This window comes from Mustela nivalis (genome assembly GCF_964662115.1).
Source record: "Mustela nivalis genome assembly, chromosome: 9".
NCBI lineage: Eukaryota > Metazoa > Chordata > Mammalia > Carnivora > Mustelidae > Mustela > Mustela nivalis.
In genome coordinates this window covers 81006906-81033751 of record NC_139028.1, presented here as the reverse complement: position 1 = coordinate 81033751, position 26846 = coordinate 81006906, and the positions used below count along the sequence as shown (strand labels likewise).

At 40.8% G+C, this 26846-nt stretch overlaps 1 protein-coding gene across 2 annotated transcripts in view; it reads right to left on the bottom strand.

Moving 5' to 3' along the window:
* The window catches only part of NELL1 (neural EGFL like 1), an 823138-nt gene that overhangs the window by 691611 nt on the left and 104681 nt on the right, over nt 1–26846 (bottom strand). For both annotated transcript variants that reach the window (XM_082747362.1, XM_082747363.1), the window contains exon 4: nt 11202–11372. In XM_082747362.1, the coding sequence (XP_082603488.1) occupies nt 11202–11372 (171 nt within the window). The remainder of the gene's footprint in view (nt 1–11201; nt 11373–26846) is intronic.

Genomic DNA, 26846 nt, shown 5'->3' with positions numbered 1-26846 from the left:
CGTTAAGTACAATGATGGCTTTATGATATGCACTGGGAATAGGGAATGATGCATTCTGAGGGCACTTACAGCCCGTGGGAAAAGCAGACATCAATGAAATGATCAAAAACGCCTCTGCAGGAAAAGGAGCACTGTTTTACAGTCCAAGTATAAAACACAAGAGATTTCTTTTGTCCTGAGGATTAAGGCTAAGTAGGATTTACCTCTCGATACTCCAAAAATGGCATGTATAGCGCTCCTGTGGCATCCGTGACGTTGGTTCTCTTGAGGAACTGAAAGAACTGGAGGTCAGAGAAGCAGGAAAAGCGGTGCAAGAGGAAACTGAAGAAGGAAACTTGGACCAGACCAGGAAAAATTTTTCACATCTCTAGGAAGGATTATGACCTTAATCTAACACTCACAGGAGGCCATTAAATGCACTAACCTATAGGCTGGGACGGGTAGGAAAGATGGTAATCAGGTTTGCAAACTCCTTACGCATCACCCTAATGTCTACAAAAAATTGCCACCGGTAAAAATTACTCTGAATTCAAGGTGCTCCCCTACATCCTGCACCTCACTCTTATTAGCTCGTATAGACTCTAGTATATATCTAATTAAATACCAATAAAAGTAGCAATAATGACCAACGTCCTCCTAATCAGGGTCCCCCAGCCTCAACACTTTATTTCACTGCCAATAGTTTTTAATGAGACCTTATGATTTCAAAGTCACCTTAAAGAACACAGTGTTTATCACCTTGAAATCAAGAGTATCAGAATTTATATTGAAACAGTATAAAACCACCCATGTAACACTGAGACTACTGTAACTCATCTCTCGCACATTTCAAGAAACAGCCAAATGGCTCATTTGCGTCAGTCGTGATTTAATATTAGGTCCTTGGCCATTACACATCAGCACAGAGGTATATGCAAGCCATACTAATCACACAAAGATGATGGGTCATTCAAAGGCCTCACTCAATAGGCTCTCTGCGGTACTGAGACCAAGAATCTGCCTATCAACATTCAGATTCCAAGAAAGAAGGAGAGTCTAAAAGCAATACCACAGAAGCCTTCGAGAGTCTGAAGACCAGCAGTGGTTGGAATGCACAAGGGAGATTTTAGTGCCACAGGGAAATGGCCCCAGGATGTGATTAGCATCCCCAGTTTTAGAAAGTACCTCTTACAACTTGACCTTTGTTTTCTTCAGTTTATAAATGGAATACATTGCACTTTTTCCGTGGGAAGTTACAAGTGTTCTCTTGTCACATGAGGGTGTTAAAAAAAAAATGAGAAAAAAAAATGGAATGACTGGTGGAGAATAAGCTCTTTGAAATAAGGATGGCCGTCTGCATGCACTTACTATATACTCCTGGAAGAGTCCCTTCTCTTCTCGGCACCTCACAATTACTATATACACTTACTATATACTCCTGGAGGAGTCCCTTCTCTTCTCAGCACCTCACAATTCCCCATATAGAAAATGCAATAATATCTAGTTCAGAGGGCTACACTGAAGATAAGTGATTAGAGGAATCATCCTTAAAGAAATGCAGGACACTAACCTTAACTCGCTAATGACTAAGCAAGAAGTCTGAGCTTTCTCCAGCATGGTGCTAAGCCTCTGAGGCTAAAATGTCCCAAGAACTCAAGAAATAGGAGCCATAAATTCCCCAACTCTTTCCTTGCCCGTGCTTCAAAGACAGTATCAGACCTGGAGACCAGTTATCAGCAAAAGTGCACAGAATGAATGAGTGAGTCAAGTGCAATGCTGAGAGCGTACCAGGATGTCATGTCGCAGCCTGGAGTGGTTTACCTCCAGTGGAAATAAAATTCCATTCTAATTAATTCAGGCATGCTGAGTGTCTCAAGCCAGCTGATGGCCCCAGCTCCAAGCACATAAGTTCCTGTGTATGAAGTTTGCTATCAGGAAAGTCATATGCCCAAAGAGATTCTAGTGAGTACAGATGCAGCCTGATGTTCCTGAGAAAGAATTGCAGACAACAGCATCACAGAGGTTTTTTTTTAGGAGAAAGGGAATTATCTCCACTCTAATTGCCTGGGGAAAACCCTCCAGTGAGGCCCCAGACACATTAACCAAGCAGCTGGCTTAGTTGCTCTGGAACTCCTACTGGGAGAAACACAAGAAATTAAGAAGAACAAGCCGAGGGACAAAGTCGACTGAATTTATGGTCAGAGCAGGGAAAACAATGTGTGGAAACATTTTCCTTCCCAGCCTGCTCATCCTCACACCACATCTCCATTCCTACCATACCCTCTTTAAAAAGGAGGGGACAACCAAACAGGTACAACTATCCATCTGTTTCTTTGAGTTCCAACCACTCTGGCTACTTTTTCAGTTTCCAGAAAGAAGTATTTCTTTACAATAGTGTAGAAAATCCATTCAGTGCCACCTTAGTACCCCTGGTCTAACTAAAAAACTAATGCAGTGTTTCGATTTTTTGTTCCAGTTAAAAAATCCTCATAGGCCATGCATTTTCTATTCCCTAATGCTCTGTTCCAACAAGTGGATCATAAGGGGAACAGAAACAATATATAAATGTGTTCTTTAGAAAGACAAGATTCCTTCTATCACACGTATTGTTCTGGCTTGACTTTTTTCTCCTTGCTTTCCTTTTTAAAAAATACTGTGCATATCCATCAAAGAGACAATAAAATTGTAACAAGAAAGATGCAAGCATCGATATGTTTCCTACAAGAACACATTTACTTCTCTTGCAGCCTACTTCCCCTTCCATTTACCCAGTGTATAACCCTGTCCACACAATACAATGACAACTCAGGATGTGTCTGAAGGCATGTAGATGTAATCACTAGAGTTGGAAATGCAGTCTAATATATGTTGGGTCCCACCTATGCAGTAAAGTGCCTTCTTGTCAATCTACTCATGGCCTCAAGTAGCCAACTAGTTAACAAATAAAGAATAGATTCTATTGTATTCCTTTGTTGTCTTCTCTATTTACAAAACTAAAAACACCGAGTGCAGTTCATTAGGCCCTCTAGGGAATAAGAGGAAAAGATGAAGGTCCTTGAAAAGAAACAGGTCTGCTACTGATATCATTAGAAAACAGGGCAAAGTTAAATGTGGAACCTACCTAATGAGGTTGGAATGAATATAAGCCACAGGGTACACAGCCTGGGTAGAAATGAGAGGGGTTCAGTCAGAATGAGATCGTCAATACTCTAATATCTAGGCTGCCTACCAACTAAGCAGCTACTCTCCACTTTGCCAAAGAATCTACAACACTGGCCACCTGCATCTTTAGATCCAGTTTCCCGCATTATATCTTTACAGCTTGCCAGCAAAGGTTTTTCTCTTCCCTCAGCGTTCAGAAGAAATGTTCTTTCAACAGCGCAACTATACTTTATCTGCTGGCTGAGGTGCACTACTCTATCTTACAGGTCATCGATCTACCAAGACCTTCATCGCCAGGTCAGCCAGCACCGCCAAAAAGCTGTCCATGGTCATATGTCTGGGGCAGAACACTTGAAGAAATAAAGAACTCAAAATGGGAGAGAACAAGACGTGAACATCCATTAGCATCTAATACTGCATATGCAGCACCTACTCCAGCAAGAGGACAGACAACTGGGAAAAAAAGATTGGGTATTTAGAGTTAAGTAGTCTTTACTCACCAGCAGTACGTTAACTGAACCAACCCATGTATCAATCAGGTCACTGCAAACCCTCTGCTGGTCTATATATACTACAGAAAGGGCCCTGTGAGGCTGGCAAGGCTGGGTTGCTCTCCAGGGTCCTGAAGATTGGAAAAAAAGAAAAGCATGCCTCACCATGCCCAGAAGGTCAGAGACAGAAGTAAACCTAAAAACCACCTGGACCTATAGCCCCTTAATGTACCTGGAAAGCTAAGGCCCAGAAACAGAATATTCCTTCCTCAAGGTCATATGAATTTACCAATCTCTTTCAGCTCCAGTTTGCAGTCCAGAACATTCTTGTGCTAAAAAGCCAGATTTTCCAAGTAGAAAAGCAAAATTATTTTGTTAAGGAAATGAAAACAAGTGAGTTTCCTCATTCTGTAAAGCTTCACCTACTTGTATATCTCCTCATAAAAACTGTGATAATTTTGGCTTCTGAGATGGGGAGGGTGAAGTAAATTTCTGCACCTCCTCTCTCACGTGATTAAAAAGGGAAAAACACCAAACAGCCCTGCTAGGATCAACAAAAGATCTTAACACAATGGAGGGGAGGTTTCTTCCCTATTCACAATATTTCCCATTTTTAAAGAGGTTCTGCAATTTCTCATTTTATTTTAAATTATTTATTTTATTTTTAATTTATTTTATTTTGATTTGTTTTATTTATTTATTTATTTATTTATTTATTTATGTTTTTTAAAAGGGGCCCCACTGGTATAAAAACCATATATCCTTGCTGTTGCGTTACCAGTCAAGGAACCAAATTACCAGAGAACGTTACCTAAGATTTGGCCATCAAAGTAACATCAGAGACCTGATTGTCCTCAAACCCTACACTGAGCCATAGATCCACAATCCAAACTAGGTCCTCATCCTTGGGACATGAGCTACTGTTTGTACACAGGGGAAAATCTGACTATATTGAATTCCTTCCCAGTATATTTTAAAAGCTTTTCTTTCTGCAAGTATTCATCTATAGGACTTCATGATGCAGTATAAAGCAGCTTGAAATTATCAAGATTTGGCACACCTTCTCTTGCTACATTCTTACAACAACTCTAAGTTAGAAGAGTTACTATTATTTCCATTTTACAGATGCAAGCATGGTTCCCCGCGAATGAGTGAATGAACAAAGAATCTTCAAGGAATGTAAAGCACAAATGGTCTGATTTCACACTCCTGTATAACATATGTAAATCACATCTTATAAACAACAAAACCAAGACAAAGATTCAGCATTCATTTCAGTCTAGATTAAGCCACAGGGAAGAGCTCTTCCTTCCCTCCCCGCTTTCATAGTTCCTTCTCTGGCCCTCCCTGAAAGCTTTCCCTCAACTTGATTCCACTCACACATACACACTCCTCTCTCACCAGCACTGTGACTGGCTTTGTAATGCTTACAAGACAGACTTCATTCCATGCCAAATTCATGTGACTGGTACAGAATCAAATCACACAGTGACAACACTGTAAAGCTGCAGAAATTGTAATGCATTTTCACCTGGGATGGTAAGAGACTGAGAGACTATTCCATATCTCCAACTCTCCCTCCTGTGATCTACCAAACTCGAGTGTCTCCACCAGGAATCCAGCAATCCATCACATACAGCCTCAGAACAGCTCTTTGTACTGCTGCCTTCTACCGTTACTTAAACCTACACACAGGTATATCCTATCTCCCTAGCTCACTTGTCCTCTCTTCCTGGACACAAGATCTGGAGCTGCTGGCTGAGTTGGACATGAGGCTCATGCTCATTTCTCCATTTTATCTTAATTTCAGTAAATTGTGTGCATGTGCTTCTGTTCACGAAGTGAAGCATCTATCCAGTTGAGAAAGCAGGAGATTAAGTCTTGGCCAGGATCTCTTGGAAGCTGTGGCCTTTGATAGTCATCTCTTCATTTTCTCCTCATGACTGTAGCAGAAATGTTTATAAAAACCAGAGTAGTATTTAAGGGGAGCCTGGGTGGCTCAGTGGGTTAAAGCCTCTGCCTTCAGCTCAGGTCATGATCTCAGGGCCCTGGGATCAAGCCCTGTATCAGGCTCTCTGCTCAGTAGGGAACCTGCTTCCCCCTCTCTCTCTGCCTGTCTCTCTGCCTACTTGTTATCTCTCTCTGTCAAATAAATAAATAAGATTTTTTTTTAAAAAATCAACACAGTATGTTATACATGTGGCTTAACTACCTGAAGAATATAAGTTTAATAAGATGTTTATAAATACTTGAGGATCTCCCTGGGGAAAAAATGTCTTATCAACATATTTCATTTTTGGAAAAGAAAAGAAAACTAGAGAAACAGATGTTCATATCCTGAAGTTACTCTAAAATATTGAATAAAAATGTTGAATTACTGACTTGTTCAGTGAATTATACTGTTCTTTTTCCTAATTCTGCATGTTCAAGGTCAGTTGTATGCAAAAATTCAGTGTGCTCTGCAGTAAACAAACAGCATGTGTTAAAAGTAAAATCTAAGTGTGTTTGCTGTCTAAAGTGTAACCATTAACTTCCTATCAGAGTTGACAATTGAGCTGCACACGTGTGTGCACACTTGTACAAGTCTAAACAAATAAGGTCAGGGTTCAGAGCTCTGTTGCACTATGACTATCAGAGAGGTCTTCCAGCACTGAGGCAACAGGAGTTTGGCTTGGAGTAGGGACACCTGCACATTGCACAAAATGCTGGCCAAAGGGTAGATGAATGTGTCATTTGAATGAAAAACACTTCTGAGTCTGTCCCTTAGCAAATGAGAAGCACAGCTCCAGTCACTTCCACACCAAGATGCTGGGAGTGACCATTTTCAGTTCTGTCCACGGCTCAGCTGCTATCCTGAGTTGTCTTATCAGCCTACTAATAGGGCTTCAGTCCAAGTCCATGCTTTCTCTGATATCTGGGGACCAGGGTCAATCACTATGGGAGACTCTGCTTGTGTCAGAATTAACAAAGACTGAGTGAAGAAGCCACGACCTTTCTGGTGGTAAGGACTTATTTCTCTGCATCCTCCACAGCCTGGAAGAGAGTGTCCAATACATTAATTTTAGGAGTTGACTGAAAGATAAAAGTTAACAAAGGGGAGGAAAGACAACCTTTTGTGGTAAACAAAACACTTAATGCATCAAATCCCAGATGCCAGTGGATTCTGGTCTCTGAGTAGTGGGAAGAGGCCACAAGGTGAGCAGAGAATGTTATGAGAGAACATGAGGAAGGTTAGTGCAGGCTTCATTCTCGTCTTAGTTGGGAACTATTAATACAAAGGCAGCTGGGGAGCGCCTGGGTGGCTCAGTAGGTTAAGGCCTCTGCCTTCGGCTCAGGTCATGATCTCTGGTTCCTGGGATGGAGCCCCACATCGGGCTCTGCTCAGCGGGGAGCCTGCTTCCTCCTCTCTCTCTGCTGCCTCTCTGCCTACCTGTGATCTCTGTCTGTCAAAGGAATAAATAAAATCTTAAAAAAAAAAAAATACAAAGGCAGCTGGGAAAAAACCCCAGGGCGATGGAGATAATCAGGCTATGCACCCAACTAAATGGTTCCTTCTCTGTTTCTAGCTTGCGGTAGTCTGCTATCCATAGTTTAGGAGCTTCTAAAATGAGGCCCAGCTAAACAAGCTGAAGCAGGAAGAAAAGTGTGAGCCTCCGTAGCAAGCAGAAAGTGTAACACAACCAACTAAAATAGCAGTCACTTTTCTTGTGACAATTAGTGTAATTAGGTCTAAAAACACTGTTTCTCAATTCTCATCCTAAAAAAGTGGAAAATCTCACCACATACCAGTTCCTCAGAGCAATGCATTTCCCGGGAAATCTTCCTACTGCAAATGTTTTTATGGTTCCAGAAATGTCTGTAGCATTTCTCCCCTGGGAAGACTGCTTTGTGTGCTTGTGACTATGTCCTGGAAAGTACAGCTCATTAACATTTTACAGAGGTGATCTGCCCGGATGGAAAGACTAAGGTATGGGACTTAGATCTTGGTTCAAGGTTTTGGCTGTATGCTTATTACACATGATTGAGACCAAGTTATTGATCTTTGAGCCTAATTCCCGACCTGTAAAATAGCTCTAATAAAATTGTCCCCACATGACTATCCTAAGAAATATTATGGCGAGCATGTTACCTGGCCTCTAGTAGATGCTCAATAAATGTAGGTCTCTTCCTACATGCTAATGAAATGAGTCTCATGAGTAAGATTTTGTATCTCACCAAACAACTCCAAGGATCAGCAATCTAAGGTGTGCGGGAGGAAGATACTAGAAAGGAGCAAACTGCTCACACTGAATCAGGCTTTGGCCTCCCTTATGGCCCTTCCAGTGCCATAGTCCCCCAGTGTTGGGTTGAACAGCCTAGCACTTAGAACACTTGTGAATCAGATTTGGGTCCAAATCCTAGTACAGCCAAATATCAGAAGCAGGACTGTAAACTTACAATGTAACCTCAGCCCCATCATTTTAAAGCAAGAAAGTAAACATGAGTATGGGACAAGTTAATCTATATAAAATGCTTAGCACTGTGCCTAGCACAAGTCAACACTCAGTAAATATTATCACATCACTGTTTGTCACCTAGCCAGTAGAACTCTAGGACAGATTGAGAAAAAAAGTGTACCTCTAAGAAGGAAAGCCTTCAAAACAAACTCGAGAGGATGAAATGCATACCTTAAAGGGTAAAAATCAGACTTTGTGACAATTACTCTATGGGTGAGTGGCCTATATAAGTAGTAGACCAGCATCTTGATAAACGGACCAGAGTCTCCGCCACCCTAGAATCAGCTAGCACTGCTAGGAAGAAACTTGTAAAGAAGGTAAGCCTGTGCTATTCACTAGACCTACCCTCTTTCCTTTATCTTTAATTCTTTTTTCCTGGAGGCTCTGCACCAGGTACTTGGTTTTCCAAGGTCCCTTACTTTTTGTTGCAACTTACCCTCTTCCTCAGCTTCCTCCCCCTTCCACCTAAACCACTCGTTTTGAAATACCATTTCACGTACCAAGGCTAGACCATCTGCATAAGACCTACATGGAGAGCCTGTTAAAAATACAGCTTCTCAGAAGTTTCCACCCTGAGGGAATCTGATCCAGCTGATCAGAGATGGGGCCTGGTCACCCAATTTTTTTATAAGTTCCCCAGTAATTCTTAGGTGTCACCAGATTTGGGAATTACACCAAAAATCAATTTTACCTCTCCTGTGGTCCAGGTGTTCTGGGCCCTTCTTTCCCCTGACCTATCCAAAAACCTCATTTGTGTTTGGGGCCCATGAATTATTAACTGGCAACAACTTTACATTCTCCTTCCAAGATCTTATATAAAGGACATGTTAGGTTATGAACTAAAATATGATAAATTTCAAGAGAAATGAAGGGATATTCAGAATCCCCCTCAGTCCATTTCTTTATGAATGAGTCGGACCTTATAAAATACTGTGGACTCCAGCTCTCATTCCCTCTCCACTTTCCTGGTGGAAAGGGCAAGGCAGCCAAGAAGGGCATATAGTGTATGAAAGTTTGGAGACAGAGGTACCACAGCTGTATAAAGTCAACAATAAACATGGTATACTGAGCATCAAAACCTAAGTACCGGGGCGCCTGGGTGGCTCAGTGGGTTAAAGGCTCTGCCTTCGGCTCGGGTCATGATCCCAGGGTCCTGGGATGGAGCCCCATGTCCGGCTCTCTGCTCCGCAGGGAGCCTGCTTCCTCCCCTCTCTCTCTTTGCCTGCCTCTCTGCCTACTTGTGATTTCTCTTTCTCTGTCAAATAAATAAAAATCTTAAAAAAAATTGTTTTAATTTAAATAAATAAATAAATAAAACCCTAAGTACCACTCAGAGCCCCTTATATGGACAATTTTGTTAAACTTAACGAATTTCGTTAAACAGAAATTAACTTGCCCAAGTGGCTGAGGAGGTCAGAAAAGAGTATTTCATAGGAACTGGAGAATCTGTGGAAGTGTGAAATGTTAGATTAGCAAAGACATATTATTCTTTCCTCCCTTTCCTTCTCCAGAGAGATTAGTAAAAAAAAAAAAAAAAGAAAACAAAACTTTTGGAAGGAGTAAGCAAAAAAACATTGCTTAGCAAGAAATGAGCAGTACCCCCCCCCCAACTTTTCAGGTGGGAATGACTAAACTAGAACTTTGAGGCCCCTTTCTGACCTGTGGCATAGGACATGCACGGCCTTTCTGCTCTCCCATTAGCATACAGATGGGAGCAGGGCAACCAGAGGAAGGCTGCCTAGGCTGGAGTGCTAGAAAACTGACGGAGCCAGTGAGCTCTTGGAGGTAGAAAGAAAGATGGCAGATGAGGACCGGCTTTCTCCAGGCCACCCAAGTTAGGACAATAGGGTGAAAAGGAGCCAGTGTTTCTACAGAAGCTTTGTCCAGTTGAAGTCACAATTCTCTCCAAGTCCAGAAAGCACCTTTAATAAATCAAAACGGACCAAGATTCATTTCAAGATGGCAGAAGTTCCCTTAAGTCTAACATTAATTTCTGCTCTCTGTACTTCCCAGCCCTTTTCCAAAGGAAACTGCAGAGCTCAAACTGCAAGCACATTGGAGTGCCTCCTCCTCAGAAACATAATCTGGAGCTGATTGACCCTGGATTATTGTTCCTCCCATTCAGTTCCAGAAAGGACGCTGTCCACAACACACCGGTTCCTCATTCTTGACCTAACAGAACAAGTCCTGTGGCTGAACAGTCATTTTAACTTTGACATTATCAGTAACAAGAACCAACAGTTCCTAGGCACTGCTAACAATGGATAAGACCTGCTCTGGGAGATCACTCTCCACAAGGATTTTCAGTGGATTCGAGAGAGATCAAAATATTCCCTTCAACCGCCATTAGACACTGTCCAGCCACACTTGATCCAATGGAGACCAAGAGGTTTTTTTTCAGCTCCAAGTAAACTTGACTCCAGTGACAGACATGGGGGGACGAGATGTCCTTTCCACCCCAATTCACGACACGCGACAAAACCCCCCAGGTCTCATCAATGGTCCTGCCATCCACTGGCAACCTGAAAGGCTCGTCCCTCTGCAGAGAATGGAGGTCATTAATTCCCAAAGATTCAAAGCACAGCCTCTTTACGAAGCCTCTGTTTGGAAAAGATATTTAAGCAAAGCTGTGCTTGATGAAGTGGAAGAGAATTAGCTGCCTCCGTGGCAGAGGCTTCTCAGCTTCATTCTAAGGTAGAGTGGCTCATTGGCTTCCAAGTGGAACGAGCTCAACAACAATAGATCACAGTTAACTGTGATCACAGCTCCGTGGAATTTCAGCTGGGGCCGGGAGTCCGCAGAGGTGCACTTACTACTCCCCAATCTGTAATCAACCTTTTGTACATTTGTTCCTAGTCACAGGATACTGTATCATCTTAATGAACTGTTTTCTTAGCATATTACGATTGGCCATTTCAGCACATCTAATGGCCCATTTGGTAGGTTAAATTACAATTAGGGTCCCTTGGTTTTTATTTCCCAGTAAGGCCTGGAAGGGTTTGGTTTTTTTTTCCCCCTTCCCACTGCTCAATTTCAAGGACAGAATCACAGAAGAACAGAAGCACAGACCTACCTGTTACAGTCGACATGGAGCTGGAGATGAGAGGCGCTAATGGACAATGCGAGCTTATGCCACTGTCCATCTGCCAGCCGGTACGGAAGGGCCTCGGTCCTGGGCTTCCCATTATGCATATAGTGATATCGGACCTCATCCCTCAGACCACTGCTCTCCAGTTCAAAATAGCTGCATGTGAAGGAACAAAAACTTGATTTTACTTCTGGGTCTCAAAGTCATCGGTCCTCACTACTTCTTGACCACCTTTCTCAGAATCTACAATTAGCTGCTACACACAACACAAAGATCTCCTAACCAAAAATCAATCGTACTGCATGGAATGCAATTCACCTATTATTGGAGAACCTCACCCTGATACCTTGAGCCTCTGAAATGGATACTGATTGGTCCACTGGGAAGAGAATGGCCACAAGCTAATTAGCAAAGCTTGGTGTAGGGTCTCTTCCAATACATAGAAGCACATTTCAGAACCCTCTATTGTCTAAAAAAAAGACTATACATGTGGAATGGACTTAATGATGCTTATTTTTATTATTGTCATATTTACTTTTCCAAGAATTAAAGGACAACAGAAATCGTGTAGAATTATCAGGGACTGAAGGAAATTGAGTTAAGATAACTTTACTAAACACCCCCCCAACCCTGGACAAAAACCTGTAAGTGGACAACAATTCCTAGAGAAGAAAGAATGGTTGAAGTTACTCACATATGGACCAGTATTTCAAATTATCAGGTCACAAAACATGCAATGGAGTCTTTTCTTTTCCCAGACTGTTCGCCCATTTTCCAGATCCATGAAAAACTCAGCACCACCGCTGCAGTCTGCACTTTTATCATAAAATGCAGAAGTTTGGGATACTCCTCAGCACGCTCCAAGACTGATACTTTGAGTGACAGACCATTTAGTCTAAGCCTCCTCTGAAATGCATCACTGTTGTCTTTAAATCAGGCCTAATCTCACTGCCAGGCATTGCACTAAGCATTTAACATACTATCTAACTCATCACCCCTACAAACCTAGAAGGCTGATATTATCCCTTTTTTAAACGTTAAAAAATTGACATTCTGGAGTCGATCTACCCAAGCTGTAATTTAAACTCAGGTCTAAATTTGACAGACCATGCTTTTTCTACCAGCTTTCTGTCAATCTCAGAGGTACAATAACTAACTAGTAAAGATGGCCTTAGCTGGCACCATTTCCCAGCCACTCATCGGTACAGACAACTCAAGAAGGACCTGCCTATGTAAGAAGCCAGGTTCCCTCCCTAGATTTGAAAGGACCTACTATTTCTCTTCTAATCAGCTGAGTTGGCCTAACCCCACAGATCACACTGTAATTTAATCTAAAACACAAAAAGCGTCTTCTGTGAGCACTGAAATGAACAGATCCTGAAACAGCCTCTACTACACAGGACTCCCAAGTCACATGACAAAGAACAAATGCATATTTCTTGCTTATCTTTCACAGGGATCCTCCCAAGAGAGCAGTCCTGGGGAAGACCAGACCCTGACCTACTTACTTCACACTAGACAGAATCAGGCCCAAGGTCATGAACGAAGGAGGATACTTACACTACTGCAGCCAGCTCCCAGGCTCAGCTACACACTTATTAGTAATAATGTAATACATATTTCATAAGACTGCAAAAAAGAAAATCCCTTAACATGGAAGACATTCATTTTTAGGGAATTCTCCAAATTGCTTCTAAGCAGCTAGAACACTGAAAGAATCAAAATCTCAGAATTTAAAAGGCCAGGGAGACCTTAGAGATTATCTGGTCATTCCTTAATTTATTCAACGTTTTGTTACTGAACACAGAGTAAAAGGCTAAAAGAGGATTTAAAATACAGATCCTGTTCTCAAGATGCTTTGAGACTGCAGGAAAGGAAATAAAATGTGGCCCTCATACAAAAAAGTCAGAAACAAATCAAAGACAAAGGCAGCTGTTGTGTCCTGTGCTAGGAATGGACCCAATGCTTTCATTAATGTCATCTCCTTTAATTTCTTCAAGGTAGATAATGTTAACCCTGTTTCACAGAGGAGATCACTTGTGATCAGGGATATTAAATGCCTTTCCCAAGACCACACAGTTTCTGAATGAACAAAAACAAACAAACAAACAAAAACACCATGATTTTGTGTAAGAGACCTCACCAAGATCATCACTAGAAATCTCTCCATTACTTCATTTAACCAATAAGCTACTGCTAGGGAAGGGATAGGACCTTTAAAAGGATGTGAAAGGGGCGCCTGAGTGGCTCAGTGGGTTAAAGCCTCTGCTTTTGGCTCGGGTCGTGATCCCGGGGTACTGGAATCGAGCCCCGCATCGGGCTCTCTGCTTCCCGCCTCCTCCCACCACCTGCCTCTCTGCCTACTTGTGATCTCTGTCAAATAAATAAATAAAATCTTTAAAAAAAAAAAAGAAAGAAAAGGACATGAAAAATAATTAGAAATGCTCCTATTAATCACCTGATAGAATTTAAAAGGGGGGGGGACAGATATATTTAACCAGGTTCAATCACTGCTCCTGCGGTTATGACTTCATTGAGCAATGGCTCATTATATGCATACCTTGTAAAGATTACTATACCAAGCTGATACCTCAGGGTCATCTCAAACCTACAGCTCCAAAAGAAGAAATCCACCCTGTCTGGCAAAATCAATGTGTGTGTCTTAGGGTAAAGTTTCTGACAGCATCGAGCACACATTCAAAACGTCCTGTATTCCAAACACAGATGAAGTCTAAATGTGGTGTGTTTGCGTTTTGTTTCTTTTAAATACATCAAGTAACTGCTGAAATGGTCCTCCACATGACCAGGCTACTACATGGCTAAGTTCTATCTGGGGAAGACAGGCTCGGCTCGTGGGTGCTGGGAGGGGAATTAAGGCAGTATTTCCCAACAGCAACAGAGGTGTGACCCTCACACCACACACCAGCATTACCACCACACACACCAGTATCACCACCACCTGTGGAAATTCAGGCTGCAGGGAGGGGGGTGCCCACCGAGACCTAGGTGAGTCAGAATCTCCATGTTTGTATGGCCCCCTGGGGATTCAAGTGCCCATTAAAGTTTAAGCAGCACTACAGTGAGTATACCAAGGCATGGCTTCACTTCCTGGCCAGCTGGCTGCAGGGAGGGAGGCAGCAATTTGATGCCATGAGCAAGTCAGAGTCCTGGAGTGCTGCCAGGGAGAGGCGGCCGTGGAGGTAATCACATACACAAGAGTCTACTAAGCTCTCTGTCGTACTCCTCTCCCCCCCACCCCCCCGGCTTTCTTCAGGCTTCAAGGGCTTAGAGGTCTTCTGTGGATTTGGGGGACGGGCCAGCTATATGAACAGTAAAATCACCAACTGGTGATTTTAAGCCAGACTTGTAAGCAGCCTTCTCCCCTTAGCCTTGGGCCTCAGCCAAGTACTCAGCCAGGGAACTATTGTGGCTCCTAGAAAAGTCTGCTCATCCTGTGGATAGTTGAGAACAGCACGGACATTCACTATGTGGTCCTCCTTCCCAGACCGAATAGCCCAAGCATCTTCCTTATACCCCTGTACACTACCTAGACCACAAAGGTCCTGGACATGGATTCTCTGCCTTCCTCCTCTTTCCAGATCCTTCCCCATTATGCTACAGCTGGTCACCACGCTCCAGCTGTAGCATAATGAATCGTTTCCCCCTTCCACATAGCATCCAGCAACACAGACACTATCAGGACTGTGCATAACCGTGAGTGTATCCTAGGGCTTGGAAGGACCTTCCCATCATCGAAGGCTGCAAACCATTTTACACAAAATGTCATGAAGGTCATCTTTCCCACCCTGTATTTATACAACTAGATTTTTTGTTTAAACTACACCCTTCCTCAAGTGATAGGGAGACCCTGTTCCACTATCAGCATGAATAATTCTCCAAAGCCCACCATGGAGTATTATGAACAGAGTTACTATTAAGTTTTACAAGACTTTCTGAATTTCATGTATTGAGGAAAAAATTCAGGAATAATTCCAATTAAAATAGTTAGCTCAAGATCAGTCAAGTTATTTTTATTAGACTTTCTGTCCTTTTCCCTAAAACTTACACTAAGGGATCCATTTTTTAAGCTTATTAGACAAAAGAAATTTAAAATTTGAAAACTATACATCTGCAAGTGGCAAAATTAGGACTTGAACCCTAGTCTAGTAGACACTAGAGTGGAGGTTCTCAATGGCAACACCCCATTACTTTCTACTACATAAGAAGTTTTAAATATATTACCACCTCTCATTTTACCAAAATCCTAAATGGTGGTTATTAAATTCACATTTTAAGGTAAAAACAGAGGCTCAAATTGATAAAGTGCCTTGCCCCAAGTCAGGTAACCCCTAAGATTTAAATCCAAGTCTACTTAGTTCCAGGATTCATATGCTTTTCACCACATCATATTCCTCTCCAGGTACATGGTATGATCCTATCAAGGTCAGAGAGCAAGAAAGTTCAGGTAGACTCAGCTCCCCCCCCCAGCCTTAGTCCCCAAGATGCCCCATCCTGGCAAAGAATGCCCCTGAAGACCAAGCACAAGCCCCATTCCTCCAGCCATGAGAAAGTGATCACCATTTTTTAAGTGTTCATGCAGAATCTCACTTCCCTCTTCTGGCCCTTTGCCTACTGCTGGGATAATGAAAAGAAGCTGCCAAAAACACCAAGAAGGTACACTGTGTCCAACCTCAGGCCAGGAGTCTCAAGGACTATATTTACCTTTGGGGAAAAAAGGCAATGGCATAATTTTAAGTAATATTGCAAAGAACACTGGCCCAAGGACACCAAGACTTGATTTCAACCTTCCAACTGTTACAAACCAATGAAATCGTTGGCAAAAATATCCCTGCCCCTCTGTACTTTGGTTTCTCCCATTCATTAAATGATCAGATTGGTTCTGTAATGCCCCAGCATTCCTTGGAAAAGCTTTAGGGTCTAAGGCACAGGGAAGGGATTGGGCACCAGAGAGGCTTCACTCTCTGTTGTATAATTTGGAATTTCCCCTATTTCATTTAGATAAAAGAGATGCACTTCCAAAGATAGTCTGAAACCACTGAACTAAGTAGTCTTTAGGGTCCAGCATATGTCTAGATTTCCATAATTCATCGAATACTTTGAGAAGTATCCATGGTGAAAAAGCTACTGCTAAGCTAAAAATAGAAACAGCAGGGGACATGACTATAGTCCTCTCCCACCTTGTGTAGGACGGCCCCCATTACAGGCTTCAGTACTGTTTTGCAAATGGTATTTTCCAAAACCACTAGTCATGTTATCTCCCGTCACATGTGTTTCAATGTAATCTAGATACTCTTGCAACTGAAAGGTTTGGATCTACGTCTCCTCCCCCTCGATCTGGGTGGGCTTATAAGTGCTTTAAGCCCTTCCAAGGCTGAGTCATAAAACCTCCTGTGGTTTCTATCCTGTTTGTCAGAATATTTGAGCCTGAAGCCCTGGCCCACTGTGGGTGAGGTCGAACCACCTGGGGCTGCCATGCTGTAAGGAAGCCCAAAGCACTCTGGGGAGGCTGCACAGGAGTGCTCTGATCCGAAGTCTCAACTGGGATCACAGCCAACACCAGCATAAACACTTCCAGATAGTTTCCCCAGCTGTCCACTCTCCCCAGCTGAAGTCACTAACATTGTAGAACAGAGACAAGCCACCCCTCTGGACTCTGTCCACATTCCTGACCCACAGAATCTGCAAACATACTAAGTTTAGAGTCAGGTTATTACACATCAACAGACTTTGGAACACTAACTTCATGCATACTGGTTTATACTGAAAGACCCCTCTCCCCTTGCTAAAGGCTTGTTTAAGTAACCTGATGTCCCCAAAGCACCCCCTATCCCCTTGCTGAAGGCTTGATTGTTCCCATAGCCGGATGGCAACACATACCAGGATGTCTATTGTCTGTGATCACCCGGTCTGTCAAAAGAAAAGACAAATGAGGAATAGAGTCTATCTGGGACTTTCCAGAGTGCTGAGCCAAGGCCCACCAGAACAAACAGTTGTGTCCTTGCCTTAAACCCAGTGCCTGACAATGCTTGATTTAAGTTAACCAATCAGATCCCTGTAACCAAGCATCTGCTTCTGTAAGCTCGCTTCCCGCCACCCCAACCCTTGCCCTATATAATCTGCTCCCCAATCTAGCCCAGCGCGCTCAGCCCACAAAGGCTGATGCGTCCGCAGGCGCCTGTGTAACCAATAAACCTCTTGCAACTTGCATCCAGTGGAGGCTTGGTGTCTGCTTCTTGGGTGCGGATCGAGGGTCTTTCAATACCTTTAAAAAGTGAAACTACAATTTACACATGTCCCTATTAAATGTCCAGGATCACGGGCCAGATGATCAAATCTCACTGTGCCAATTTTCTGCTTACTGCCCCACAGACTATACATTTTCTTCTGTCAAAAATAGAATTCCACTCAAAAAATGCAACATAGTATCAATAAATCACTATCTCTTAAAATGCATGCTTCTCAAAAGCTATTTAAAGAAATACCAAAGGAATATGCTATTATCTTCCTCAGTAATCCATTACTTCTCTTGCATCAGCTCCCAGTACGTTAACCTCAAACATCATGCTTACTGAACGGGAAGTGGTCACCTCAGTGGTCCTAAGTTATCTTCTATGGCTTCTAGCCCCCAGTGTTCTTCCAGCCTACGCCGTTTGACCAAGTTAAAAGAAAAAAAAACCTAATTTACCTGAACAAACTCCCACTGCTCCCAAATTCTATTGCCTGGACTCAGAGCAACATGGAGTACAAATAGCAGAAACTATGTGCCTACAAGGGCCTTCAGAGTCCAGCCAACACGTGTTCAATCCTTGCCTCAGGCATGGAATCCCCTGTGTAAGTAACAACAAGACACATCATTTTCTGAAACCTCACTTTCTTCATCTACTAGAAAAGAACATCTACTTCACAGGTTTCTTTTCTGAAAAAAACAAACAAAAAAAAAAAACACACGATACCCTGGGACGCCTGGGTGGCTCAGTCTTTAAACATCTGCCTTCAGCTCAGATTGTGATCCCAGGGTCCTGGGATTGAGCCCCGCCATGGGGCTCCATGCTCAGGGGAAGCCTGCTTCTCCCTCTCCCACTCCCTCTGCTTGTGTTCCCTCTCACTGTCTGTTAAATAAATAAACTCTTTAAAAAAAAAAAAAACGTGATACCATGTTTGCAAATTCCCTACCAAGTTCCCAGTGTCCATGAGCGATTATGATTTCCCTTCTTTCTTTCTGCATACGTGGAAATCAACAGCCTCAGAGGCCTGAAGCTGCTGGGAGGGTGCACTCGTCCTGCCTTTCTTTCTCAGGAAGCGTTTCTCTGCCTTCCTCTTCTTTCTTTTGTTTAGGCTTGGCCTGGTGACCTTATTTGCAGTTGTAAACTTACCGTTTAATTCTGTAATTAACCCTCTTAGCAAACATCTAGCAAGAGATTAACAGTGACAGTAATTACAAATTGCCTGTTATTGAAAATAAAACATTCACTGTTAAACAAAACGTGAAAATACGGTTATTTATACCTACTCGAAACAGTTCCACTGCAGTCTTTAAAAAGCATGGGAACAGCTGCAGTGTTCTTACTGAAGTAAGGGCTGGCTTCTGCCTTTCCCACATACTGAGAGTCAGGAGCAAAGACATGGAACCGTGGAAAGTTAGGAAATTTCTTTTACGGATGAGAAAAAAATTCTAAGGAAAAAGCAACCAATGAGCTAATTCACATAGGGGAGAATGCCAGGTTAGTTTTTGATTGCAGAGGCCTTCAAATACAGCTGAAGCATTAAACAAAAAAGCCCAAGGCAAGGAGCTAGAATCACACAACTGCCTTGTACCTAAAGTCTAAGCATAACTCTTTGTGCCCAGGAACTCTGAACTAAGAGGATTCTAAATATCAACATAATAGAAGTTGTAGTTCTGGCCAACATATACATACAGCTCCTTCTATACTTCTAAGTTTTCCTAGAGACTTAAACGAATGTTTTCCTCAAAAAATATGAAGTCATCACTTAACTATTAATGCTTTAAGTTTAAATTTTTAATTTGAATTTTTTATCTCCATGGTTCAAAAAAATTTATCTTTAAGGTACTTAGTAAAAACAAAACAAAACAAAAAAATGACCAATGTCTCTCATAGGCAAGCATTTTTTATCAGTTTCATGTGCATCCTTCCAAAGTTTGCTTTGTTTTGTTTTGTTTTTGTTATTTTTGTTTTTGTTTTTAGGATAGAGTTTCAAATTACAAAGAAAGAATAAGGAGTTCTCATTTGCCCCATTATCCGGTTTCCTCCTATTAATATTCTTATATCTACACGGTCCATTTATCACAATTAATGAACCACTATGGATACAATGTTATACAAAGGCAATATCTCCATCAGATTACTTTAGTTTTTACATAATATCCTCCTTCTGTTCCACCATCCCATTCAGTAGACTACATTAGATTCAACCAACAGGTCTCATAAGATACCTTTAGTAGAGACAATTCAGACTTTTTTACAACCTTGAAAATTGAAAATTACTCAAGAAGAGATTTTTAGAATTTCCCCCAATTATGATTAGTCTGATGTTGTGTTGTCTCATGTATGGACTTGGGTTGTGGGTTTGGGGAAGGAAGTATAATCCTCATGACCTATCAAAAATACCATCAACATAACTTACTAGTTTTGGTATTAATTTTGGCGTTAATCTACCTGGTTTAGGTAGTGTCAAGTTTCTTCTCTGAAGTCATTCCTCCCTCTCCACACTGTCCTCTTTGGGAGGAAGTCTATGTGCAATCCACACTTACCTAGTGGGGAGTGTGCTGCCTTCTTGAAGGAGGAGTACCAAAATTATTTGGAGTTCTACTGCGTGGAAGATTTGTCTATTTTCTCCATTTATTTCTTTATTCAGTCACTTACCTAAAACTATATACTCCTGTGTTGTTTTCTTCTCTGGGTTACCACCTAATACCAGTTCACTTGATTGCCCAAATTGTTGCAGCTTTGACCACTGGAAGTTTTTTCAGTTGATTCCTCTCTTTGACATACTTCCATCATTTGTGAGTTACGGTTTTCTTTGGAACACTTCCTTCAATTATGGGACCCGATGCTCAAGCCTGGTCTTATAGGTTTCCTGACTCAGCCCTAAGATTAGGCATTTCTCCAAAGAAACCTAGTTGTTATTTGAAAGTGGTATTAGAAACCAAGATCTGGTTGCCTGGTGTGCTCATTGCTACTGGGGTATCAATGCTTCTAGGTGGTCTTATCTGATAGAGCTAAGAAATGGATGTGGTATAATAACCAGCATACACACACACACACACACACACACACACACACACACAGGTATGTATGTATCTACACGTAAATTAGGTTTATACAGATGCCTTAAACTCTAATCTGTTATCATATGAATTATTCTAGCCTTCACTGTGTACTTATCCATAACCTCATACCAATCTACCCTCTATTACTTCCAGCACACACATACAGTGATTTTAGAACTGTTAAACCTATATCCTCATGTAAACAGCTATCAACTAGAACAGACCATCTATGCACAGTTCCTTTTGCCTTTAGTTTACTGATTCCAAGTAAGTTGTTTCTGAAGTTACTCAGGTTAGCAATTTCTCCAACCACTTTTCACTGAGGTTGTTCAAATATTTGTAATACAGTTAAATTGCTCAGTCACTTTCCACATTCCATGTTGGGATCCCCCATCTCCCATTTTTTTTTTACACTATGCATACATTAAGGTTCACTCTTTGTGCTAGAAATTCCTATGGGTTTTGACAAATGCACAGTGTCACATATCCACCATGAGAGTGTCACACCCCATAGTTCCACTGCTTGAAGAAACCCTGGTTTTCACCTATTTAACCCTCAACCCCTCGAAATCACTCATCTGCTTAACCCTTCTATTTCTGTCTCCTCCAGAATTTCATATAAATGGAATCATGTAATATATAGCCTATTCAGTTTGGGTTCCTTTATTCCATAATATGCACTTAAGATTCATTCATATCTTTGGATGGCTTATTATTTTTCAATCATTGAATAGTATCCCATTGTACAGACCTACCAAAAACTATCCATTCACCTCTTGAAGGATATTTTGGTTTCCTCTTGTTTCAAGTGATTATAAATAAAGCAGCTTAGTAAATTTTATGCCCAGGTTTTTTGATGAAAGTAAGTTTTAAAAAATAACTGAGTAAAAATCTAGGAGCTTTAATTGCTGGATTATGTAGTAAGACTATATTGAGCTTTGTAAGACTATCAAAGAAAGAACTCCTGTTGTTATACATTCTCACCAGCAACTGGTATATCAGGTTAATTAAAGTCATTCTATATGACTATAATTATAGTCATTCTAATCAGTGTGTAACTGTATGAAAAGAGACATGGAGCATCGTTTTATACACTTTTCCTTTATGTATATTCCTTGGTGAGGTGCCTGTTCAGACCTCTTGCCCATTTTTAAATTGAGCTGCTTGCTCACTTATTGTTGTTTTAGAAGTTCTTAGTATATTTTGTACACAAATCCTTTAACAGATACTACTTGCTTTCATTCTCTTAATAGTGTCTTTTGCAGAGCACAATATTTTGTTTTAGAAAATCCAACTTACCAATTTTTATTATGGATTACATACTTGATATTGTAAAGAACTCATCACCAAACCAAAGGTCATGTAGATTTTCCCGCTTTCTTTTAGAAGTTTTTAGTTTTTTGCATTTTAAGATTTGTGATCCATTTTGAGTAATTTTTGTAAAAGGTGTAAACTCTTTGTCAAATTTCATTTTGCATAAGGACATCCAATTGTTTGAGGGTCATTTGATAAGACCATCCTTTCTTTCAGAGGTTTTTTCATGCTATAAAAGCAAATACTAGTCTATTCTTTTTTCCCCATCTTTCTAACATAAATGATAGTATACTATCTTTCTTCTTGACTTACTATAACAAGACATTTTACACACAGAACTTCCTCTATGTCCTTAAATTTTATATTGTACTAATTCAGATTGCAACTAGTCAAAGGCCCAATTTCCTAAGGCTCTGTAGAAAGCAAGACTGAAGACCCTATGTAAGAGATGGCAGTAATTTTTACCTAGTAAGCACCAAGTAGTATGAAGACTTTTGATTTACATATCTCTCTTCAAGGAATTTATACGCCATGTGATAGGGTAAAACAAAATCCTACAGAAAAATAAACCTGATCTTTATAGAAAGGGGGGGTAAAAATCCCCTTACTGAATGGTGATCCCATAAAGTTTCAGAAAGATATTAGACCTAGAAGAACTATTTACATTGAAGGGAGAGGAAAGTACTTCCTCATTGTATATTTCCATCTCCTTTATCACAAATTGAGTAAGCATGGGTTTATTTCTGGGCTGTCTATCCTATTCCATTGATATGTGTCCATATTTGTGCCAGTACCACACTGTTTTGATTCTCTTTGTACTGACTCTTAAAATCTGAGATTGTGATATCTCCAGGACTGATATGGTTATTTGGGATCTTTTGTGGTTCTATGCTAATTATAAGATTATTCTAGTTGCATGAAAATGTTGTTGGTATCTTGATAGAGATTGCCTTAAATCTGTAGATTTTTCTGTGTACTATGGACATCTTACCAATATTAGTTCTACCAATCCTTCAGCATGGAATTATCTTTCCATTTGCTTGTGTCATCCTCAATCTCTTTCATTAGTATTTTGTGGTTGTCACAGTAAAGGTCTTTCATCTCTTTTGCTAAGTTTATTCCTAGGTATTTTACTCTTTCTGGTTCAACTGTAAACAGTGTTTTCTTTATTTCTCTTCCTGCTGCTTCATTAAGAGTATACAGAAATGTAACACAATTCTGTACATTGATTTTGTATCCTGTGGCCTTACTGAATTCAATCATCAGTTCTAGTAGTTTTTGGTGAAGTCTTTAGGATTTACTATATATTGTATGTCATGTGCAAATACTCAAAGTTTTACTTCCTTACCAATTTGGGTGCATTTTTATTTTTCCTTGTCTGACTATTCCTCAAAAAATTAAAATTCCAGTCATGGGTATTTACCCAAAGTAAATAAAAACACTCTTTGAAAAGATACATGCACACCTATGATTATGACAGTATTTACTATAGCCAAGATATGGATGAACACTTGAGTTGCTTCCATACATTAAGGGAGAAAGCAGTAGTGTATGTGCACACAATGGAACAGGACTCAGCCATAAAAGACTGAAATCTTGCGATCTGCAAGAACATGGACAGACCTAGAGGGTATTAGGCTAACTGAATAAAGTCAGGAAACAAATACTGTATGACTGCCCTCATGTGGAATTTAAGACCCAAAAAAGGGAGACTTTTAAATACAGAGAACTGATGGTTACCAGAGAGAAGGTAGGTGAGGAATGGGTACATTAAAGAGGATTAAGAGTACATCTTCTTGATGAACACTGAGAAATGTATAGAATTGTCGAATCCCTACACTGTATACCAGAAATTAGTAACTATTAACTACACTTAAATTTTAAAAATTGGAGAGACTGAGAAAGGTGCTTCAGGAAGGAGGGCAACCAAGAAGGACAGGAGGAGGAAGTGTGTCTGGCCCTCGGGTAACAGAAAGAACAGGTATGGATTGCATTGGGGAGGTATGCAAGCAGAGCAGAGCTAGGAAACAGACAGAGTCAACCACTGCTGGATTCACAAAACCCATCTCTGACATTTGGTCTTTACCCTGCACCCTCGCAGTTCTCAAATCATTTTCACCTAGGAGAAATAGGTGATTTCCCACAGTTGTCAATTTCTGATACATTATCTTTAACTTCAGTCCTTTCTCCCATCTCTCAGAAAGCACTTCGCACCAGTCACCCTAATGTACCCTGAATCCACTCCAATACATTCAGATACTTTTTAACATAAATGAATCACACTTTTTAATCTCCAGTCTAGGCCTGTCTTCTGAGCTATAGGCTTGAACAGCCAAGTGTCCACTCAACTCCACTTTGATCTTTCCAATTTAGTAAACTCAAGACATAAGTAACTTTTCCCCCCCAAACCTAGTCCTCATCCACTATAGTCTACATCAAAATGAAAGCTAGAAAAGTAAACACTGTCTTTGATACCACTCTCCCCTGTGTCCAATGTACAATCCATGGTCACGTCATATGGCTTCTACTCCTGGGTATTTTATTTCTCAGCCCTCCTTATTTAAGCCACCATGACCTCTTAAAACTGAATAGCCTAGGGGCGCCTGGGTGGCTCAGTGGGTTAAAGCCTCTGCCTTCAGCACAGGTCATAATCCCAGGGTCCTGGGATGGAGCCCCATATCTGGCTCTCTGCTCAGCAGGGAGCCTGCTTCCCTTCCTCTCTCTGCCTGCCTCTCTGCCTACTTGTGATCTCTCTGTCAAATAAATAAATAAAATCTTTAAAAAAGAAAAAAAAACTGCATAGCCTTGTAACCAGTCTTCTTGGGTCCACTGTTTCCTTCCAATACATTCTACTGTCAAGGTCATCTTTCTAAAAACAAAACTCCAATCTGCTCACTAATCCCTTCCAATCACCCCCACCCTAAGCTTACAAATCATTAACTTCATTGCTACTGAGCTTGGACTAGAATTTTAGGACTAGAATTCACACGGCCCCCAACCCACATGCTCTGGCCCCTGCCCACCCATCCAGCTTCAGCTTGTACACTCTCCATGTTTTTCTCTACACACCAACCTTCTTTTAGGTCTTTGAACATACCCCCTCCTTCCCACCAAAACATAGCACTTAACACATGCCACCCTGTATCCGAATCCTCTTCCGCTCCTTCTTTACCTAGTTAACTTCTATTCATCCTTCCCTTGTCACCTTGTATGCCACCTACCCAGAAAGACTTCACTGCTATGCACTTCCCACCACTGCCCAAGATTTTTCATGGGAATATATTCCTTTCCATCACAATACTTGTTTCTTAATACACATTTTTCTTACTTTTTTTTTAATATCCATCTTTCCCACTTGATTAAAAGCCCTATGAACGTGCTGACTAGGTCTGTTTTTGTTCATTACTGTATCTTCAGAGTCTACCAGAGAGCACAGCATATTGTGAAGACTTAATATGTTTGGAATACATTAACAAATATCTGGTGTTTATTAACAGTAATAAATCATATGGCACATCTCACAGCTGATGGTGATAGATCAAACTGCTTTAACAGTGAAGTTGAGAATCACTGTTCCAGAAAACAAAAGTCCCCCAAAGTAATTCAATAAAAGCACCGTTTAATTAATGATTTTATAATAGCTAATATTTATCAAGGTCTTACCACATACCAGCTTCACATTCTATTTACACTATTTCAGTAAATTCTTATAACAACCTAATGAATGGCGAACTGTTATCTTCATAGAACAAGTGAAGAAACCAACTCACACTGAAATAACATGGTCAAAGACAAAACTAGAACGATGATGCCTGAGCCAGATTCCAATAACGAAACCAGGAGAATCAAAACAGACTTGCCTGGCCTATCCCATAACTAAAGCAACCACAGGAGTCACTGGAAAGGCTGATGTCATGGTCAAAGAATTACACTGCACAAGGCCAGCCAGTTCGCTGACAAAGCCAGAAAAGATACTTCAAACAGGCCCAGGAAAGAACCCTCCTTTGTCCAAGGTGCTCAGGACTCCATGTACTAAAAGCTTTGAGTGACTTTCATAGGAAACATGGCCTAGTGATCTGACTGCTTCTGTTAGCAAGACCTGAGCTCCCAATACAGTAAGGTATGTTGTATGTAACATACTCAAAATGGAATTTCTTTAACTCAATAGAACAACCAGTGGATCAATGAAACAATCAAAGATCAAAAAAATACATTGAGAAAAATGAAAATGAAAACACAATGGTCCAAAATCTTTGGGACACAGCAAAAGCAGTTCTAAGAGAGACATATATAGTAATACAGCCCTAACTCAAGAAACAAAGACAACCCCAAATAAACAATCTAAACTAAAGGAGCTAGCAAAAGAACAAAGCCCAAGAAAAGTAGAAGTAAAAAAAAAAAAAAAAAAAAAAAAAAAAAAAAAAAGGCCTACTTGTGATCTCTGTCAAATAAATAAATAAAAGTATTTTTAAAAAATAAATAAATAAATAATAAAGGCCAGAGTAGAAAGAAATGACAGACTTAATAGGGGGAAAAAATGAAACCAAGAGCTGCTTCTTCAAAAAGATAAAATTGATAAATCCTTGGACAGACTCAAAAAGAGAAAGGAACGAAATAAAATCAGAAATAAGAGAAAACAGGGACCACAGAAATACTAAGTATTGGGGCGCCTGGGTGACTCAGTCATTGAGCGTCTGCCTTCCGCTCAGGTCATGATCCCAGGGTCCTGGGATCCAGCCCCACACTGGGCTCCCTGCTCAGCAAGAAGCCTGCTTCTCCCTCTCCCATTGCCCCCATTTGTGATCCCTCTCTCGCTGTGTCTCTCTCTGTCAAATAATAAATAAAATCTTAAAAAAAAAAAAAAAGAAAGAAATACTAAGTATTATGAGACTACTACAAAAAAAAAAAAATATGCCAACAAATTGGACAACCTAAAAGGAATGGATAAATTCCTAGAAACATACAACTTTCCAAAACTCAACCAGGAGAAATAGAAAATCTGAACA